The 19,300-nt window shown below is 36.6% G+C and overlaps 1 protein-coding gene across 2 annotated transcripts in view; it reads right to left on the bottom strand.

Moving 5' to 3' along the window:
* The window catches only part of Adgrb3 (adhesion G protein-coupled receptor B3), a 737,533-nt gene that overhangs the window by 39,706 nt on the left and 678,527 nt on the right, over positions 1-19,300 (bottom strand). For both annotated transcript variants that reach the window (XM_029468446.2, XM_021163961.3), the window contains exons 20-25: positions 16,454-16,604; positions 14,055-14,124; positions 11,891-11,957; positions 9,101-9,186; positions 4,015-4,113; positions 3,530-3,701 (exon numbers count right to left, since the gene is read on the bottom strand). In XM_029468446.2, the coding sequence (XP_029324306.1) occupies positions 3,530-3,701; positions 4,015-4,113; positions 9,101-9,186; positions 11,891-11,957; positions 14,055-14,124; positions 16,454-16,604 (645 nt within the window). The remainder of the gene's footprint in view (positions 1-3,529; positions 3,702-4,014; positions 4,114-9,100; positions 9,187-11,890; positions 11,958-14,054; positions 14,125-16,453; positions 16,605-19,300) is intronic.

Here is a 19,300-nt window from a genome sequence, read left to right on the forward strand (position 1 = left end):
AAATATTTTAAAACATTTTTCTTCAATCTCTTTTTGTTTTGTTTTGTCTTCTGTTTTGCTTAGATACATTTGCTCAAACGACTCAGAAAAACAAAGGTATTTTAGAAGAAGCAACTATAATGTTAAGCAAAAAATGGTATTCAATACTGTTTGCCAGGTCTAAAGATCAAGGGCAGATATTTAGATAGCCAGTTTTCTTTTTATAAAGATAAATAGATGGCTCAGTGGGTCACTATTTGCTTTGTAAGCACAAGGAACTGAGTTTGAATTCCTAGTGCCCATGTAAAAGAACCAACACAGCTCTAAACCTGTGATCTGCTTGTGGAAGAGGAGGGAGCAGAGACAGAAGGATTCCCTAGAGCTGATTTGCCAGTTTATCTAACCAAAGAGGGAGCTTTTGCTTTATCGAGGGAGTCTGTCTCAAGGCAGTGAGGCAGAGAATGCCAGAGGACTGAAGTCCTGCTTTGGTCCACATCTGAACACACAGACAGTACCCTTGCACATTAGCATGTACCACACCCATACAAACACATAGAAGTTGAACTGTTAGCACCAGTGCAATCATCTCTCCCTTCCTACAAGATTAGACATTCTTTTTCTTTGAGAATTGAGATCACCAAAAGCAAAACCACACCTAAAATAATCTTCTGTGTACTATGTTCTAAATGTCATAATTATGGTCTTTCATTCCTCCTTAAAGTAGAAGGTTATCTTTGTAAAGAACTACAAAGATGTTCCAACTCAATATGAGTAAGAAGAGCAATAACTAAAACAAAACAAACCAAAACAAAAGAGACAAACAAACAACAACCCCAAATTGTGTTAGTGTGTAAAATATAGACAGGAATAAGAATATGTATGTATTCGGTCTATACAGAAAAAATATTTTTTAACATTGGTTGCAAATTTTCAAGAAAGAAAAAATCCATATAAATTATATGAAATTATTCTGAATAAAATAGCAGAGAAGCACAGAGGTGAGAAGAAATAAAGACAAACTCTATTCCTAGGTCTCCTGGGGATTATCAGTAACAAATTGTAAATAAAGAATTTAAAAGCTACACATTATAACTCAGTATTTCATACACACTTTGAAGTCTACATTTACATATTTTAAGGCAATGTATTGACAGGGTGGACAGAGTATCTGGGAGAGTGTTTCTTTTCTCATATACTATATTCGGTGTTAGGGCAACATGGTCACAATACAAGCCCAACCCCCTGCCAATGTCTATAAATACACAAGTAGATTTGAAAGACTATTTGCTTTCAAGGAATTGTGCTATGATGTATTCCATGTAATGTATAATATACTTTAAGTAATAAATGTTTTAAAAATTCTCAGCCCTTTAATAACAAAATTTTTCTTAGGAATTCTGAAGATTTCTGAAGATCACTCATTGAAAATATATGTATTTTAGCAAGTTTACAGACTATTTGTACCGTTCAATGACCAAGGAAAGAGATAAAACTGCAAGAAATATGTTCATTGTAGTGATAGGAAAGAAAGAATGCTACAACAATTCACAGTGAATTTATCTGTAATATAGTTACTCAGTTTTAATTTTCCACTGAACAGTATCAGAGGAAATGGCTGTGCTTTTGTTCCTATGATAGAGAAAACATGTATTTACAGATATCTTACTTAGTAGAAGCATTTATTTTATGATTTGACTTAATTGCACTTAAATCGAGTTTTTGACAGTTAATAGTCTGATTAGAAAGCACTGAAAGTTTTGATGGGTCTCAAAGATTTTTCTGCCAAATATTTTTCTCCCAGCAAGTAGCAAAAATTTGATAATGAGCCATCATAATATCTGTCACTTAGAATTCTATTTATTTTTGAGCATAGCCTAACACCACCTAAAAAGAGATATGGGCTGGGGATGTAGCTCCAGGGACTGAATGCTTTCCTAGCATGCACAAAGCCCTGGGTTCAATCTCTAGCACTACACTACTACAACTACTAAGTTGGAAGTTAGCATAGGCTACGTGAGACTATGTCTTTAAGAAAAGAGAGAATAAATGTAAAGTACTTGTCTATTCCTTAATAACTAGGGTATTAATTTCTTCTGAAAATTGAATGCACATATTTCTTGTACCTCGCTTAAAGCCAGCAATAGCCCATCCTTAATTGTCAGTTGAAATGGCTCTGTGCCTATTAATTTAGAAGAATTCTGTTAAAATTATTAGAGGAGTGTTAATACAGATGATCCACAAGATAGTCATAATTGGAAAAGAATATAATCTAAATTATCATTCAATTTCTTTTTAACCTTTATTACTTTTCTATATAAAGAACTTGATATTTGGGAGATTTTAGGAGTGATATTTTAGGTATTAAAAAAAGGTGAATAAGGCTTTACAGTTGTAAACTACTTTAGATTTTGAAGCAGTGAAATATCTTCCCCTTGCAAGATGAAGTCACACTTCATCTGTTTTCATGGGTTCCCATCCTAGAATATTCTTAGAATACACCTGTGAGTTTACTGATGACATCTGTGCCTTCCCGAAATAAGGCAGAAATACAGTTCTTCCTACCCAATAAATCCGGTTAAGGCCTCTTGCTACCTTCATACATCCTTGTAAAACAATGGGGTGTGTGCTCAGATACACACATTTTGTGATTTGTACAGCACAATAAACTACTCAGACAAGCTAGCTGATGCGAGCAGTCGATTCTTCTCAAAATCACTCCCCTGGCATAGTGTCAGCGTGTTCAATGGTTCCTCACTCATCCCCACAGTAAACAGTGCAGTGACTCAGAAACCTGTAAATACTGTGTCAGTGCTTGCAAGCACTCAGAATCATTTTCACCCTGGTTGGAAAACAATATTTTATCCCTTGGCAGCACACAGCTGCAGTCTTTCATTGTCTTACATGAGTATCTATAGTGGCAAGGAGTCTTCTTCCTCCTTTTATTGGGAATAACCTTGAACTGGGATCCAGGGGTGTGCTGAGACTGCAGGCATAGGCTACTTATGGACTACTACTACCTGTAGTGTCTTGCCATAGGCAAGAACTGTAGTTGTTTACATAAACGTCTAAATCTAAGTCATTCCTGTTTAGTTGCTTTAAGATGCAATATATTCGCATGTAAAGTAAGACTAGTTAATGATAGGACTGAGGATCTGTTATGCACAGCCACATCAATGTGGGGGAGGCCAGCAATAGCATGGGATGCCTATGACCAGTGCCATTTAAGGGATGCCTACCTTACTCTGTCTCCCTCTTGCTTCTCCAGCATCCCTGGCTCACTCCTCTGTCTTGAGTCTGGTCTTTCTGGCACCTCTGGATGTGGGTTTCCTTCTACAAACCCATGTATTTCAACCTAGCACTGTACAGTGTGTCGAAGCCTCAGGAATTTTGCCTTAATGCTCCTTTTCTGCTTTGAATCTTAAGCCATTGTCAGTGGAGAAGATGAACTTAGTCTGAAGACTAAGATTACAATTGAAGATCTTGTTGGTTAATTATGATACACCTTCCCTCTTTTCCTTATCTCGTTTTTCAGAGAAAATCTATGTCTCACCTCTCTCCGAAGAATGCAGTGGACCATGACTATCACAAAGCCTTGTAATGAATCAAACACGGCAAAAAGTATCTGAAACAATATGGAGCGTTTATCGGTCATGGCCAGAACTGCAGACATCCATGTCAGAGCCAGAAGCGGCAGCACCACACAGGAGCTCCAAAGAGAGGCCCTGTTGAAAGGGAAAAGAAAGCGACATGATGTAGTTGCATGTCACAATCCAGGCCATAGCCACCCCCTCCCCCTCTCACTCTCCCACAAAGCATTCTTGTGTGTGGCCCCAAGACCATTAACTTGGAAACCACAGAGCAGATAACCCTTGAGAATTTTACTTATCATTTATGGACTGGCCCACAATCATTATAAAGGGAGTTCTCAATTGAAAATACTCAAATATTAGCAAACACAATTTTTTCCATCATAGCATTTTCTCACATGCACGGTAAAGATTTGTAACAAAGAAGATGTAAATTTTTGAGACTAACATGGCGTTACTGGCGGTGGTGGCTGACAAAGCTGTTGTAGAAACTACTCCACACTTGGCACATTTGAGCGTCAGACCGCTATGAGGCTCACTCATCTGACTGCAAACAAACAGAACACCCACAAAAAAAGAACAAAAATATTGAATTGTCACCAAAAAAAGTTGCAGCTGCAAGTTAGTTTTAAAATACGATTTCATGCAGAAAGAGTATATTTATCAAGGATGAACATTCTAGATCATTTTACAGATGCAATTACACCATGTATCACCTCTGCAACATTCACCTGCTAACAATGTGGGCCTTGGGAGCATGCAAAGTCTGTTTCCATCAGGTATATCACAGATGCCCCTGCATCTGTAAACTACAACAGACTAACACATTGGGTTAAATAGATGTATGCACTTGCATAGACATAGGGTTATAACCCTTTATTCAGATCTATGGTAAATAAACATATGGGGACTCCTAGTTTAAAAGATTTGTATTGTCATCTGAAGAAGTTTCACATGTCAGGAAGACCTCTAAAAATATTAACATTTATGGCAGGAAGTCTAAGAAAGTAAGGTCCATGTCATATATGTATTCAAATGTGAGCGATGTATCTCTACAGATTCTTATTTTGAAATTTTTATAGCACCGCATTTGTTCCAACTATAAGGTGATCTGAACATAGGTGCTGATAGAACTTGATGAAAGAATATCTAATCATAAAGACACTTGGCTTCTGCAGTAATAAAATATATTTATCATACTAATTAAGTTGAAAGTAAGAAGCTTCAACCATGCAACATTTAACAGCCTATGTTTCCCTAAGACATTCTGCAGGTGAATTCATATTCAAATAATATAGATCTTATCTATTGTTTTATGGAAGCAAAATGAGAGACTTTCCATAGATTTCCCTTGCAAAATTGTTCCCTGAAACATTATGTGTTTATGAATATATAAACCATGTAATTAAATTACTTGAATCGAACTTCAAAACACCTTGAAATAATTTTCTGTTGTGTACTTCTATATTCAATTCCCACATAGTATTTATGTCTAGACAATGTTTGTGCTGGACATTTCTCAGTTAATGTTATAATGGAGCTGTATAATAAGTGGTAGATGAGAGAATGCTTGATTTCTTTTAAATGGGTGCACTCATTGGTAAACAGTTCTTAGATGCGATAATAATCCTGAAATACATCATACATTGATCAGCAGATCTCAAGAAAAAAAATTAAGGTTTTGCAGTTAGGTTGTAAATTGCTCACCTCACTGATATAACAAACCCAGGATTTGGGTCACAAATGCACGTGTACACCAACTTGTAATAACATGTGTAGTTTACTCTGTGAATGGTTCTATGAGCTTGCCATGTCTTGTTCTTAGTGTAGGGCCTGGCCTAGTTTTCTCATGGCTACACAGATTTATCTTCACTCATCTCCAAAGACTCTGATTAAAGGGACCCAGAAACCTGACCTTTTTAAAGCTTCACAGGTTGATCTGACAATAAGCAGGAATGACCATGACTGCTGTAAACCTACACTTGAATCTTTTTCTTGTTAAGCGTAAACACATCACTATTAAAAGGCATGTATCCATCATTTATTATTTCATTTACCACAGGAGATAAGTGTGCCTTGAGCATGGATGTAGCTATTTTGCAATGTAAGGGTACTTTTTCATTGGGCTCTGAGACAAAATTGAATAACCAAAGATTACTAAAAAAAATAATAATACTTTTGGTAAGTACCCAGGATAACAAGTATATTAATCCCCCAAACATGACTGAAGTATGAGATTTTCTGATAAATTTAAACCAAGGTTCCAAATACTTAATTGTCTTTATTTGAGACTTGTAGCGAACTAAAATGCTTACACATACTTTACAATAAGCAAATTGGGCAACTATGACATACCATGGACAGGAATGGCATAGAGTGAAATATCCAGAAAAATCTATTTTTTTCCTGAGCTTATGTGACCTGTACATAAATTAATGAAATGTGGAAGACATACGCTCTAGATTCTCGACTGAGTTCTTGCAATGTAAACTAAAAGGTTTCTTTGTCATTAAGGAAATTATAGATTGATCAAATTATGTCTGCGTAGTGATGCAACAGCAGTTGAATTGCCCACATCCTCTAATAAATGCCCCTGCGTCACGTCATCTGTCTGTCTGTCTGTCCTGTTATTACCACAAGATGTGAAGTCCACTGCTCTGGTTCCCTCCTTCTTAATTCTTTCTGTTATTGTTTAGAAAAGTTACTTGACTATTTTATTATTAATATTGAACAGATTCCCTGAAAAGAAAATATTCTCTACTCTAAGAAAATTCATTCAGTATATAAATGGCTGTGCTAAGTTCCTTGATTTCAAGTAGATATGACAGAGGCATTTAATACAGAACACAAGAAAAGCCTACTGTAAAAAAAAAAAAGAAAGAAAGAAAAGAAAATACAACTTTTGTTTTAAGATGTCCTAAAGTTTTCTTTTTAGATGTTTTTGTCTTAAGATGTACATTATAATTTATCTTGTTTTTAGTTATTTCCACTTAGCATTTTATATAACATATACTATTATTTTCAATAAATTATACTTGGTAAGCATACTTTATGTGTTAGAAAACTTTTAATATAGTTTAGATGTTACACAGCTTGACAAGCTTTTTTATTATTTATTAAACATTTATTCATTCATTCCTTTATAAATATTTATTGAGCACAAAAGATATGCTTTGATACCTCTAATAACGGATTATAAAGTATAAAAAATCAATAAATTTAGAAATAGAAAAAAATGGAAGAATGAATACCTTGACCCTATATTCTACTATAAATAATGTTATCTAGTTTCAGAAAATATGCTCTCTCTATATATGCTTATATAGATATATTTATATGTATATATTCAGCCAACCTGAAATAACCAACTTTACAATTAGTGAAATCAATTATTAAGCCAGTCAGCATCAACTACGCTCTGTGTGCTTTCTCAGTGCATTTGATTAAGCCCCTCACTGATGTCTTTATTACTCTCTTAGCTGCTTCTCTGAGGACTAAAATTAACTTCACACATCCATAGTACTTTTTAAAGTTTCCTTAACTCACACTTCAGATTTGAGAACCAATTCAACTCTATATAGACTTAGTTTACCTTAGAGTTTCTATTTGACAAACGTCGTTTAAACTCCTCTGCCCAGGACAGTGATCAGAATTCTACATGTAAAAAGACTCGAGCTTCTTTTTGGAAGTCCCCCATTGGAACAGAAAGATACTGACTAGGGTTTGCCAGTGAAATCCATGTGACTTCTAAGAATGCTTTTAGAATTAGAGGTTCTCAATTATAATTATTACTGCCAAGATGTAGAATAAGATGAGTAATTTAAACTCATACCCTGGCGATGTCATCATTAAGTCTCTGTTTATCACTTACAAAGAGCAACACGGTTTGAAACTTGACATGATGCACAAAATAATGAAGTGTGAAAAGAAGCACAGTCACGAGGCTGGGGACTCCTCAGCGTTTTAATGAGCTCATCTCCTTTTCTGCCCTCACTGCCCTGGATCATAGGGACCTTTACTGCCCACGTTAGTTCATTCGTCATCAGATCCACTGTGTGTTGAATAGGGTGTGCCATTTGCTAAAGCTCTCATGAAATCATTATGCACATTACTTCATATATTTAATGAGGCAAGAGCAACTTTCTTATTGAATGGATGAGGAGACTAGGTTTCTGAAAGAGGAGGCAGCATTCCTGGAGACCCATGTGAGCAGCTGGTGCACTGCTGAGTTTCGAGTTCGAATACCTCCTTTAGAAAGTGCTTCTGAAAGCAGCAACAGAGCCTGTTCTCTCTACCCAGCACTTAGTCTATTCAATGGCAAAATGGTCACTCTAGTCCAGCCACATGTGGCAACCATGGAAAGCTCATATCAAACAGCATTAAAAACTCAGTCTTGACTGTAAGTTCAGGATGGTTTAGAAACTCATCAAGGTGGAGCTGTGTAGGGAGAGACCATCTACTGATGGTTTCATTTAGCATTATGCTTCACACTATTGATTTTTATTTTAGTGGAAAGCCATTAAATTTAGTTTTTTACTGGGGAAAAGAATTACCTGAGTTATCTTAATTTATGATCATCACATAAATTACAAAAACAGGGAGATCATTAATTCATCACCAGTAAGTGATTGCATACTATGACCTTTAAAACATTTATCATAAAATGTTTTTAAAAGAGAACAATTATGGGAATATATTTTGAATAAAGGTACATTTTTTTCAAGATAGGAGAAAGTTGTAATTTTTAGTTAGAAAAGACCTAAGAGGGAATCAAGGGAATTAATATCTCATTCAAATTTTCACAAATACTTAGGAGGGGGTATTGCTGTAACCTAAATGCTTCTACAAATCTATATATGAAGTGCTTGTTGCTACAGTGATAACAGTAAAAATAAGGTAGCTTTTTTTATATAGATTTTGTAAATGGCTAAAATAGAAAACTAAAAATTACACATTTATTTATACTAAATTATATTTTAAATATAAAAGGAATGCAAATATATGGTAAGAATAATGTTTGATATATATTTATTTTAAAGTGATTGGTTAAGTGAATTTTTCTAGTCCATATAGTTAGATAAAGAGGACACCCCCCCCATCACTATTTTACTCTATTTTGTTATACTTATCCTGATTCAGTCTTGTCCCAAACTGACATTTTGTTTATCTAACTCCTATCTCTGTGAGCAAAAGTTTTTTGGGGGTTGAAATCTCTTACCTTAGGACTAGTATTTTGAGGCTAGACTTGGTGTTCAATCTCAACAGATAGGCAAGCAAGATGCACATCTCTATCTTCTTATATAACATCTACTGTTATTTTCAATAAATCACCCTTGGCAATCATATTTTATGTGATTTATTACTTCTAGTATGTAACATATTATGTCAGAGAAACTCTAAATGACAGGATCTACCAGACACACTAGTACCTCAAGAGCAAAGTTCTGGGAACGGTTCCAAGTGAGTGACAAGCTGGACCTGGACTATGGGATTTACTCGTAAAGAACCTTCAAAATCCACCAATGGCAGCTTACCCGGCTCTGTGTTTGAGCTTTTTATCTAGGATCCCATCTCTGGAAACAAGTTTATTAAATACCAAAATGCCAATCACCATGTTGACCTGTCAAATAGAAACAAAGTTGACCTTTCAATGATACTGAAGGGGATCAGGTCCCCTTTTGCTCCAGAAAGCAAGCCTTAAACCCCACAGAGGTGCATGACTGTGAAGAGCGATGGGAATCACTTCTAACAGAGGCAATGAGTGGTTCAACAGCACTGCGTGCCTCTAACATTTAAAGTCCATTAAACACACTCAATTTCCAAGGTTTGCGGTTAAACATGGTGAAATTAACCTTCAATTGCCTAACATTTAAATGGCACCAGACTCCATTTATCCGGCATTATTCTTTCCAAGGAAACTTTGACTAAAACAATGGGCTGAATGAGTTTTATCTATGCTTAAAAGCTGAGCTGACACCGGGCGTGGTGGCACATGCCTTTAATCCCAGCACTGGGGAGGCAGAGGCATGCGGATTTCTGAGTTTGTAGGCCAGCCTGGTCTACAAAGTGAGTTCCAGGACAACCAGGGCTATACAGAGAAACCCTGTCTCAAAAAACCAAAAAAAAAAAAAAAAAGAAAAAAAGAAAGAAAGAAAAAAGAAAAGCTGGACTGAGCCTAGACATGGGAAGGTACCAGGATTTGTCACTGTCCCCTGCAGGGAAGACAGAGACCAGGTCTTCACACTAGATGTGCTCTTTGGCAGGGGTGCATGGGGATGCCGTGGGAGTGGGGGCGTGGAGGGGAGGTTGCTTTTTGATGCTTGCTTTTCTAAGAAGGGAAGGCCCATGATCTCCAGATACCTTCAGGAGATGGATACTGACACCAGTTCTTAAAATGTGCTCTCCTGAGCACTTCTTAGCAATTTCTAAGACTTCCTTCATCTCAGTTACATGGCTTTTTGCATAATATCAGCTGAAGTAAAATCAGTAAGAAAATGTTCTTTTTCAAGTGAAATTGTTAAGGCAACTCAAAGAAATAGTTATTGGTAGAAGGTGATGATGATGAATACCCATCCCAATCAGGAAAATCAAGAAAACCAAAGACCCTTTTCTTTTAATCTTCTTCAGCCCTGTACCCTCTATCAGTGAGCTAGAGTCTCAAGCCACTGACCCTCTTTTGCTAAGAGAGGGCTGAAATCTGTTCACTCGCTGATATGAGAGTGATCCAAAGTGCATCTATTATGCAGTAATTTAGGATATGTAACTCTTAGTGTCTCAGCAAGATACCACTCAGTCAAGAGGATGACCATTGTACTTCACTATATTTGAACTAAGAAAATCTAAGTTAATATGTATATTAACCTAGCAGCTTATGAAAGTAACTTGATTGATATATTCCTAATAGTTTCAATTTCCCTATGCTCTTCTGTAATACTCATGTCACCAGTGATCTTTCTTTCTTTTCTTTTCTGTCTTTCTTCCTTCCTTCCCTCCTTCCTTCCTTCCTTCTTTTCTTATCTATCTATCTATCTATCTATCTATCTATCTATCTATCTATCATCTATCAATCATTGTTGCTTTCTTTCTTTCATCTATACATGTATGTATGTATGTATGTATGTATGTATGTATCTATCTATCTATCCACATATCTATTATCTCTCTTTCTTCCTTTGTTTCATCTATCATCTATCTATCATCTTTTTCCTTCCTTCCTTCCTTCCTTCCTTCCTTCCTTCCTTTGTTTCTTTCTTTGTTTCTTTCTTTCTTTGTTTCTTTTTCATTCTTTCTATTAATAGTCAATTTCTGTTCCCAGTTACAGCTTAAAAGAAAGAATAATTTTTAAAGGAAGAAAAACTTAAATAGAGTTATTAAGAAAGACATTTCTAGCTTCCAAATTATTGAATGAATCATTCAAAAAACTGAAGGCTAATTATCTAACGGGTGTCTAATTGAACAGTGATATAAATCTTTGTATTTAATTTCTATACTTCTTCCCTCCTTTATCCCTTCATATTGGTAAGTCAGAGTGCTGCATATGAGAAAGAGGTGTGTGTATGGGAAGGGGGAAGGGGGAAGGGGGAAGGGGGAAGGGGGAAGGGGGAGAGAATGTGGAAAATTGGTAGAAATTTTTGCCTGTTGTAATTGTAAAAATTTGGGAAATATTGTTATTCTAAAAGGAAAATAAAATCTATTGGCAGTTTTTAATTTAGAATAATATTGACCCACAGGGAACATCAAAAAATCTAGAGATGTGTTAGGCAGAGGGAGGGATGGTACTGAACATACTAGAAAACACAGCTCTAACTATGGAACAGTGAAATACCCATTCTAAAATGCTTGTATCATTGAGGTTGAGACAGTTGTATGTATGTATGTATGTATGTATGTATGTATGTATGTATGTATGCAAATATACAGATGGATAAATGGTAGATAGGAAAAGGCATTTGGAAGTGGCAAACTTGAATAAATCTCCCTATTCACATATAAATACATTATTCAAAACTAACATAGAGATGTGATGATAATAAACAATTAGATTTTTCATATCACAGAGGAGGGGTGTGTTGAAGTTAACTTACATATCTAAGATCACAGTAAGAGGAATTCCATTCTTCCAAGTTTAATAATCTTTAGTACTAAAATTGAATATTTTAGAGTAATTTAAAATTGAAGCAGCTCATATTAAAATTAAAGTAATAAGCAATTTAACTTTAAATTTTCTGCCCACCAAACACTTTATCAAAATTCTCACTCTAAGTGAACTTCTGTAATCTTTCTTTATTTTGCTAAGCAATCAAGTAAGTGAATTTCGAGTTTACCAGGACAACAGCGGCTGCAGGTCCAACGAAGGCATAGAGCAGTCCTCCTTCTAGAGACAGCCAGCAGCTAAAAATAGCATTAGATAAAACTAAGAAAAATCAGTGATAAGCATCAGGCCACCGAATCGTGATGCCAACAGCACAGGCTAGAGTTTAACCTTGCAGTGTTGGCACATTTCAAAGGCTTATAACTTCAACCCTAGAAGCTGTAGAAAAACCTCGAGTTAGAGCATTTCATGAGTAAGGAACCATACATATCTCTCACTGGAGAGAAATGTAACCACTGGGCTTTACCCTGAGACAGTTAACATATTTTAGACAAATTATTTGCATTTTGCAATATCTGTTCTCATTGGAAAGAGGTCATCACTTACAAACTCTGTTTTATCTGCTCACCGACTCTTTCAGTGTGTTTAGAAAGTCTTGGAAATGGAGTTTACCTGCTTTTCCTTGAGAGCCATTGAGATACCAGGAGAAACTGGTTTAAAAGAGACCAAGGCAGAAAATGGATAACTCCTGTTCATGTCCCTCTTTAATTCTGTTTCTCCGACTACCAAAAACATTCACTGGAAGAAGGTTGTGAATTACAATGAGTGCAGCTGTGCTTGTTCCATGGACTAACTTCACCAAGAGATGCAGATTGCCACTGGTGGAGCTCGGGAACTATCTTTTGGATAAAAAAAAATGTTCATTCTCCAAATCTAAAGGAAATGAAGAGGCCAGAGGACACATCATGGGATTTCTGCAGACTGGAGCATCTGATGCCCATGGTCCAGGATGGTGGTGTGAAAAGTGTGAGGGACTATATCCTACTGCTCCTGGGCAGCCATGACATTACCTCATGCAACTGTTTCCTGGTATTCTACTAGGTCAGTCCTTGCAGCCAGTGAGCTGCCTTCAAAGTTGCAATATGAACAGTGACTCTTCTATGTATCTCCTAACACTAGCCTGCTCTATAATTATTGACGGGGTGGTTCTATAATGTATGCATCTGTCAAAACTCACAGAAAATCACACATTTAAGAGCATAAGTGAGCCTCTCTAAGTTATATCTTAGTTAAAGTTTTAATCTAGTAGTTTTATAAACAGACAGAAACACTAGTATACACAGTTACCAATATATGTGCATTTATTTAAAGATCAACTCAAGACTTGGTATGCTTTTGACCTTTATAAACTCGAAAGTAGAAACCATAGTATCTGTAATGCCAATAAGGTGTTTTACAAAAACTTGATATATGCCAACATAGTTACCTTAATAGAAAAAGTAATAACTTAAAATAACCATGCTATAGTAAAATAATCGTTCTTAAATGAGTGCTTAGCATTTTCTTTCAGTGGTATTGACTGCATATAAAATCAAGATCTCCAAAGACAGGAATTTTTCCTGCTCTAAGAAGGTGCCATTGGAATGGGTGGGGGAAGTGATGTCGTTTTATATACTCTTCATGAGCTGAGTGCAACATGTGGTCTTGTTATCAATAATTCCTAACTTATACCTGAAAACAATTATAGAATGCCATGTTGTTAAGTATATTTAATACAATGCATACTCTTCAAACTCATTTATATCTTTAATATGAAAATGGATTCATTAAATGTTGAAAGTATAATGCCTTAAATTAGAAATATTAAAGTTAAACTTTACTATAAATTGCCTTGTAGACTTTGTGAGCATCGTAGGTATAAGATGGTCCATAAGACCCATCTCTAATTTCTTACATAGCCTAGGCAACTTCTAATATGGACTCTGGCTCCTGATCAATCAATTGCAGTATGATATCACCATAAAACAGAACCTGAAATAATAGCTAATAATAAGAGGCATTAATGATATTTGAAACTGATGGAAGACTGACACCCTAAATCATAACAGAGAAATATTACCAGTTCTAAAAAAAGTATTTAAGTTTTGACGTGTACAGTGCATATTGATATATCTTTAAAGGAAAATATGCCAGTCTTAGGAAGAACTGGAAATGAGGATTCTAAATCAATTGCTTTCTTTGCTTTTGTGCATATAAACCATCTCACATCACTCTGCAAGCTTCTGTCATTGTTAATGACTCAATAACAAAGTGAATAACATCAACAGCCAAGCAAAATAAAACCTGTCTGGTAGCTTCCTTTTTTATCAACAGGGGAGCATTATAGATGGACTTACTAGTGATCCGTGCCATATCCTTTCGTCCTAGTGAAGCCTACAGATGTGGCCACTACTAAAGCTGGCAGCCCTGCAAGAAAAGAAGGTAACACTTCATATGCAGCTACAGCCACTGTGGACACTTGCCCAGGACATGCCTGGACAAGCTCCAGATACTCAGATCACAGCAACTACTGTTGGAGGGCTCACCTCACATGGAATATATATTGAAAAGTTTCTATCAAGTGCAAAAAGACAGGTAGATTTTACTTATTTATTCACTTTACATTCTGATTGCAACCCCACCCTCCTAGCGCCACCTCCCACAGTTCCCCTCCACTCCCCTCTCCTTCTCCTCTGAGAAGGGGGGAGGGGCCCTCTGGGTAACTTGGCACATCAAATTACAGGTGGATTTTTTTTTTTTAACTTACTGGACTTTCCTGATGTTGCTAGGTTACCACTGCATTTGACACATTTTTAAAGAGAAGTAATAACAGAGATTTAGTATATCTTTTAAGTTATTTTTTTCTCTAGGGGTTTGGACTGTTATAAAGGAAATTTATAGTTATAAAACCAGAAAGGCAGAAAGCTGGATACCCTGGTTGGATGGACTGTGGTGGGAGTGGAGAATTCAAGTGGTCACATCTTGATTAACACCAAGTTCAACTTATAATAAGTTCCCCAAAATAATTTTATCACTTAACACTTTCTTTTTAATTTACTCATAGCAAGGACGTAGAAATAGAGAACTCAATTACCTGAAAATCTAAACCGATTCTGACCTTAAGACTTATTTCATCTCATATTTAAACATATTTGAATATTCAGCATTTCTAAGAAGGTCACGTTTGCATGTTCAGTTGCCTCATCTCTTTCTTATCATCTCTGATGGGAAGTAGCCATGTTTTTAAGTTAACACTGAGAACTATACATTCGTAATATAAATTATACTTGTTGTACTCTTTGTCTCCACTCCCTTCTCATCCTGCATGCTATTTGTTGACTGAATATTTTGATTGAAGGCATTGAGTTCAATAGAAAGAAAACTTACACCCTTATAATATCAGAGAATATTAGTAATCTTTATTTCACACAAATTGGACTTCTGTTTTCTAAATTCCTGGTGGTGTGCTTCTCTCTGCCCGTCTTTTATATCACTCTTTGCTATTGAGAAAATGTTGATATTATCTGTAGCTTTGGAGATGAGCTGCAACCCTTTTCTTGAGGTCTTTAGTCACAAAATTAAATAAGATAGCTGCTGGTTACTGGCAAGGAAATCACTCGTTAAGATACAACCTCCAGTACTCACACTGGTCTTCCTAAGATCTATGGTCCCAATTCACCACGAAAATGCTCCTTGGTTCGATACTTAATTTGGAAAGATCTTTGTCATGGAATCTGGACAAAAAACTTATGAAACTCTAAATAGAAGATGCTCAACTTTCCGTTTGCCTCCCCAGAGAGTCCCAGTGCATCAGCTAGATATGGGTAGACCCCTGCTGAATGCTGGCAGCTTATCTTTAAGTCGCTTACATCCTGCTTTTCAGGATGAATTATTCTGGTCTTCTAGTGAGTTCACTAGCCTATAAGCTCCCAGGTTCCTTTTAGCATGCTAGTCTGATCATCCGATGTGGTTGCAGTATGTGTACATGTGTGTACAGATATGCACATGTGATGTGGATAAGTGTACATATGTCTTTATGTATACCCATGTACAGTTATTGTAGTATAGGACTTTCCAAACTCAGACAAACATGAAAAACCCTGCCCCTTTTATAAAACTAGCTTTAAAAGAAAGTACTATGCTTTCATTTCTACTGGCCCCAGGAAATCACTAGTCTTTGAGACATCTATGCCATGAAGCAATTGGAAACTTTCCCCAGTAACGACAGGCAGTGAATCAATTAATCCTCACTTTGGTAGTAATTGTATGCTTCTACTTTTGAGGAACCCCTTAATTGCCTCACTAACGGCTCCCTTCTTTCCTGTGATGTGAACAGCTTTATTCTTCAACAGTTTGGAGATTTCTTGGAGTAGGAACAGTTCGAGGTTTCCTAGGGTTTTGCTTCATGTCCAGTAAATATCATGATTTGGGGGCCTGAAGAATTCAAAGCATTTGCATTTTCAGAAAATACCAGCAGGAAACATATTGTCTTTTTAACTTCAGTTAACTCAGGTCTCAAGGTACACCATGGGGTTATTTCAACTGCTAGTTTCCTAACTAAAACAGTTTGTAATTATTCCCTTACAAAGTTCCAAATGGCCTCATGGATGTTCAGAAAATGTCCTTTCTTATGTATTTCCACATTATATTTCAAATTAGACACAAGTACCCTGGGAACAGTCACTTTTTACTATTTGATGACATTATTGCTCAATATCATTTCAGCAAAGTGTAAAGGGCCTATTAATAAGCTTACCCCATCCAAGGCACAAAAAGCGTTTTCTTATAAGCCGGGTCCTGATTTTTCCTGTCACAGCCATATACGACTGCCACGCCTCTGTCAAGACCCAACAGAATGAAGCCAGGAAGAAAAAATGTAGGAACGCGGTGGTGGTCGTGCAGATGCTCTGTGGAGACAGAAGGAGGAAGCGCATGCTCAGCCTGGGCAGGGACCTAAGAATCAGAGGGCTGGATTGCTCTCTTCTTTGCCTCCCGTCCTCACCCCTCCATTGCTCTCAGATGAGAAGGGGTTCTACTATGTGCTCCACACAGCCTTGAACTTGCCATCCTCCTGCCTCAGCCCCCTGAGTTCTAAGATTACAGGGATCCGTTACTGCTTTCCACTTGAAGCGGATAAGTTCTGACTGGCTTCTATTTCACATAGACGTTACAGGGAAGTGCCACACAGACTGTTTACCGGACTTAGAAACTTATCTCCTTTATACTCTATGCAATCTGTGCAACACAGGAATACATGCCCCGGTTCCATTTCAGTTTTCACTGTCTTTAATGAGGAGAACACACACTATAAATTTAAACTCAAAGAAAATTAAAACTTCTGCCTTGTTTTTTTAATAAAATTATGGAAATGGTCCTTTCTCTAGTTTAAGTTGCAGACATCATGTATAACTGTTTTGGCTACATTCTTTATCTTTCGTACTTAACCAAGAATTTCTACTTTTTGATTTGTCTGGTGTTGATGCTAAGATTATACTGGCAAGCTCAACAGCTTTTCAAAAGAAAGGAAAAAAAACAACAACTTTGCTTTTAATATGTGTGTGATACCCAGGTTATAACAGCAAAATACAACCTAAGGTTTGGCTTACAGCCTAGAAAAAAACCAACACGCACTGTAAAATATTTAATAGTGGCATCCCATGCTACTACATTGCCATGCATATCTTAATCAAGTAATTTTGAGAAGCTAATTTGGAGTCACCAGCAGTACACGGCTATGATTTCATAGACATTTTTCTTCATGCAATCTAATCATCCTAAATGTGTGGACCAATAGCTGTGCCTGGTCTGCAAATGACCAGCAGCTTCATCTTATACAGGCTGCTCCTTATTTCCCTGTTGGTATGACTTCTTTGTGTGCATCTTGTTGTAATACAACTCCCCCTAAACCAGAACCAGCAACAGAATCAATTTCTTTCTTTGTCAGGCAGTCTTGTTCCCAGAAATTGAAAATAGACAAACAAAGATGTTAGGTTGCTAATTAGAGATTAGCAGGCTTAAAGGAAATGGGGCTAGACCCCTCCCTTGTAATCACTGAAGGATAAAACCAGAGTCTGGAAATGCAGGATTCTAGCACCAATCAGAAGATGACAATTTGACCCATATTTCTAGTCCAGGGAGGGGGTCTGATGTCTTGGAGCTGCCTAGCTGATAACTGGTTCAAAGCAGTTCTGATCAGATAAGATAATTATCTAGCAGGAAGTTTTCTGATAAAGAATAAAAGCAAACTATTGCCTCCTCGTTTAAGAGCCAATACAAATGGGCCAGTAATCACTGGCAAGGCAACCACTCCTCAGGAAAAATGTCTGTTCCTGAGTTTTTAAGCATAGTGTAAAACGAACACTGGTGTTTTTGTTTTGTTATTGTTAATGTATTATATTTGCCAAGTTGAAATAATATAACTTCTACATGACAACTTTCATCCATAGCAAATTTCAAGTGACTGCCATTTTTTCCCATAAATGTTATCAGTTTCCCAGGCGTGATTATTTTGAGATGTGAGGATCAGGACTCATTGCTTTCTTTTCCTATATACTACACACTTCACATCAGCAACTCCTAAAGATCAAGTATTCTGTAAGTCTCCTCAGTATCAGGGCTTTTCCAACACTGATAAGGATCAAACTCTATCTCAGAGATGTATCTTGATATCTTTTCAGTCATTGTGCACACCTGACCCAGCACCACTTCAGGCCACATAGTCCCTTTGTCTGCACCTTTTAGTCCTCTCTTAACTCTCATGATGGTCATGTCCTGATATATCACAATTCCAAATGTAAGACTCACTGGCACTTCAAGTTCATCGTCAAAATTTGTTTAACCTGCTTTGCCACAGGCAGCTCTGCTCTTGAATTCTCACAGCAGATGTGTGCTATTACATTGCAAAAGTCAAAACAAATGTAATTTAGTAAATTGAACACTGTTTGTACTGCTAAGCTTCTTGGTGTAGCCTTTGGCCCCAATTCTTAGGAACAGTAAAAAAAAAAAAATATATTTCCTGAAGGCAACTGAAGGAAATGAACTACTTCTCACAAGCCAGAAGCTACGCTCAGTCCTAGAAAAATATCAAAAGTAGATAAAATCAGATTGAAGATAGATCCCTCAGTCCTGAGCTCAGAGTTTGGAGTAAGGACAATACAGAAAAGAGGAAAATATGACAATATGTAAATGTCACAGAAGTTCCAAGATCTGCTCAGTAGGACTTCTTGAGCAAATGAATAAAGAAACTGAAAAGAAGACAGCATCTAAAGAAATACTATGGAAGAATTCTTCGGAACACAATACAATCTTGGCTACAGGGTAGATCAGGGAGGAAACACACACAGACAGGCACACTTCTTGTGAAATTTCTTAACATCTAGAATGAGATTTAAAAATGGTCAGAATGAAAAGAATGACTGCTTCCAAAGGAATAAGAATCAGAGTGATATTAACATTTTTGTGAAATACCCAGGATCCAAGAAGGCAGCGGGGAAAAAATATCCTTATTCTAATGAAAGAGAACTTTGAAGTTTGAATTCTACACCCAGCCAAACTATTATCCAAGTGATAGGCAGAAGTATAATTTTAGAATTGAAAGGGACTT

The sequence above is a fragment of the Mus caroli genome, unplaced genomic scaffold (assembly GCF_978045245.1).
Source record: "Mus caroli unplaced genomic scaffold, Mus_caroli_1 scaffold_1, whole genome shotgun sequence".
NCBI lineage: Eukaryota > Metazoa > Chordata > Mammalia > Rodentia > Muridae > Mus > Mus caroli.